Source organism: Hydractinia symbiolongicarpus, chromosome 3 (assembly GCF_029227915.1).
Source record: "Hydractinia symbiolongicarpus strain clone_291-10 chromosome 3, HSymV2.1, whole genome shotgun sequence".
NCBI classification, from domain to species: domain Eukaryota; kingdom Metazoa; phylum Cnidaria; class Hydrozoa; order Anthoathecata; family Hydractiniidae; genus Hydractinia; species Hydractinia symbiolongicarpus.
This window is the reverse complement of record NC_079877.1, coordinates 21,792,900-21,796,233: the sequence shown is the minus strand read 5'-3', so window position 1 is coordinate 21,796,233 and position 3,334 is coordinate 21,792,900. Positions and strand designations below refer to the sequence as shown.

The 3,334-nt window shown below is 35.6% G+C and overlaps 1 protein-coding gene across 1 annotated transcript; it reads left to right on the top strand.

Moving 5' to 3' along the window:
• The first annotated feature begins 2,522 nt into the window (after positions 1-2,522).
• On the top strand, positions 2,523-3,062 carry LOC130636940 (tigger transposable element-derived protein 6-like). The gene has a single exon (XM_057446790.1). The coding sequence runs from the start codon at positions 2,523-2,525 to the stop codon at positions 3,060-3,062; it is 540 nt and encodes a 179-aa protein (XP_057302773.1).
• Positions 3,063-3,334: the final 272 nt, after the last annotated feature.

Below are 3,334 nucleotides of genomic sequence, written 5' to 3'. Positions count from 1 at the left end.
GGGTAAACAATGCGCTCGTCTTACGTCGTAACAATAAAGAGCAGTATATCGCTTTCGTTGATAACATAATTAAATGTACACTTTCTGACAAAGAAAGTGATCCAAGTCTCTACAAGCTAGTTTCAACATTTCAAACACATTCTCACTCAAAATCTTGTCGTAAATACAAGAATAAAAATTGCCGATACTCCTTTGGCAAATTTTTCACTGACCGTACAATTGTTGCTGAACCATTACCTGATAACATATCTGAAGAAGAAAGGGAAATAATATTGAATGAAAGGGAGACGATACTAGACAAGGTAAAGACATACATAGATTCACATCTGAATCCGCGAATCAATAATATTCTTATTCCAGATGAACCGAATCATAGGCGCCCGAAAACATTCGAAGAAATACTTGAAAGTTTAGACATCACTTAAGGAAGAATATGAAAATGCATTAAGCATCTCGCCTGATAGTGGATTTCAAATTCACTTTCGAAGGCTTGCAGATTCTTGTTTTATTAATAATTACTTTATCAAAGGTTTGATGACATGGGAAGCCAACGTAGATATTCAACCTGTTCTTGATTATTATAAAGCAGTGTCTTAATTGTGCGCTTACTTGTCGAAAGCGAAAGACGAATCTTCAGAAGCGATGAAAAAAGCCGCATCACAAGCACTAGAAATTCGTGGTTCGTTATTTAAACAGATGAAGTCAATTGCAAATGCGTATCGCAATCATCGCGAAATGTCAGTTCAAAAAGCAGTTGCTATTATAATGCCAGAAATATGGTTACGAAAGAGTTTCCCTGTTGTTGTTTTTACAAATAGTAACATTCCTGAGAAACGAAGAAATTTTAAGTGTGCCACCGGACAGTACTGATATTTTCAAGCATAATATGTCGGATAGATACATGGATAGGCCAAATAGAGAATTTAAAAGCGGAAAATATCGCATGCTGGACCGAATGTGCTATGCAGAATTTTTATCGAATTATTCTGTGAAAATAAAACCAAAACCAGAAGATGAAAATGACAGCCAACTGGAAATACTTGAAGAAATCATACCCGAGATGCAAATGGATTCTACTTATCCCAAAACTGTGCCTTTATTGTCCTCTAAGGAATTGTTGTCTTTGTGAAAACAAAAATCCGTTTTGAGATACCATATACCCAGTTCAGAAAAAAATCCAGAAGGATATGCGCATTATTTGCTTTTTATATTCTATCCGTTTCGGCAAGAAGCAGAATTATTAAGTGAAAATTTGGGAACTTACACGGAAAAAATATTGGAAGGTGTATTAGAAACTATAAATAGAAATAAAAGAATTTGCGAGCCTTTCGGTGAACTTGTTGAAAAAGCAATGGTAAATTTTCACACAAATGTGAATAACCTTGATTCTTTCGCCGAACAAGAAAATGACGATGTTTCGAGTAATACGAATAACCATATCGATGACGAAGTAAAAAATGAGACCGAAAACGTCCAAATGACTGGGACTTTTGCATCTGTTAGCGAACCTGGAAATTCCGATGATGAACTCCATGAAAAAATTCGAACATTAAATAAAACTCAAAGGCAAATATTTGATGTTGTAAATGATTGGGTTAGAGATTACATAAAAAAACTTAGCATGTAACGCATACCATAAAATCAACAATTTCTGACATGCTAAAGAAAGCACTTTCTTATCGTGCAGGGAACTTAAAAAAGGATAAAATTCTCAGGTGTTGCTGCCATCAATGTAGAGGGAAATACAATACATTCAGCCTTATGACAATAGGCAAAGGTTCGTCGATATTGTCAGTTATTTGTTTAAGAATCATTTCTTCTTTGCTCAAAGCTATTTCTTAAAACAGTAGCAGCAGTGATATGAAGTAAACCAGTTTTTCAATATGTTTGCATCAAGAAAATATTTTGCAACATGTTTCTTCGAACGTTCGAATCATTGTTTAATTCGATATTCGAATATTACTCTTAGAATTTTGACCAAAACAAAGACGTTCTAGTTTTATCTAGTAAAAATATTTTTCATTGGAAGAGAAAGTTAAAATCATAACTTATGCCGAGGAAAATCCATAATTAGGCTCAAGAAAACATGCATGCAAACATTGATGAAACAAAAGGAAGTCTCTTCTCTTAAGAAAAAAGGGAAATCTAAAGAATACCAAGACATCAACAATGCTGTCTGGCTTTGGTTTTGTATGGCAAAGGAAACACTTATACCAGTTTCAGGTCCCATGATTCAAGAAGAAGCCTTGCAAATTGCATCAAAGTTGAACGTTGCAGAATTTACAGCCTCAAACGGCTGGTTGGAAAAATAAAAAAATAATGTTAAGCAATTTAATGTGGCTGGAGAAGATGGAGAAGTAAATGCTGAAACGTTGGAATCTTGGGCTGAGATAGTGAAAGGTTATGAACTGAAAGATATATGGAATGCTGATGAAACAGGACTTTTCTGGCGTGCATTACCGGATAAATCACTTTCAGTATGAAAAGGTAGATGCAAGGGCGGAAAATATTCCAAACAATGGATGACGGTATTACATATTGCCAATGCTCTGGGTGAGAAAGAAACTCCCGTCATTATTGGACACAGTCAAAAACCAAGATGTTTTAAAAACGTACAAGATGAAAAACGACCCTGTGGCACATATTCTTATGCTAACAAAAAAGCCTGGATGGATTCAGAGCTCTTGGAAGAAATTTTGAGAACTCTAAACAAAAAATGCGCTACAGACTACCGTAAAATATTGCTTTTCATTGATAATGTGCCAAGTCATCCACAATCTTTTATTGATTGTTTCTCCCAGGTCTTCTTGCCAAAAGATACAACATCCAAATTGCAGCCGCTTGATGCTGGAATAATAAAGAATTTCAAAGTATTCTACCGCAAACAACTGCTACAGCATGTACTGGCCAGGATTAAACCGGGATGTAAAACATCTGATGTGATACGCAATGTCGACCTTTTAAAGTCTATTGGGTGGGTAATCAACGCATGGGGAAAAGTTAAAAAAGAAACAATCGTCATTTGTTTTTCTAAGTGTGGTTTCACGGAAGCTACCCTTTAGTTATTCACAGATGATGACGTTTTTGCTGAATTCGCAGAATTGCAAAGTTTAATGTCGGAAATATCTCCTGATTTAACAGTTGACTCCTACTTAAATCAAGACGAAGAAGCAGTGACATCAGTAGGCACAGTCGATATACATTCCACGAAGTGGAAGGAGAACCTGAGAGAAGCAGCAAATTATTGCGCAATCGAAGGTGATGACGAGATAGAAACACCAGGAGAAATCGAGGATGATTTTGATATAGAACGACCAGAGTTAAAAATGAAGTC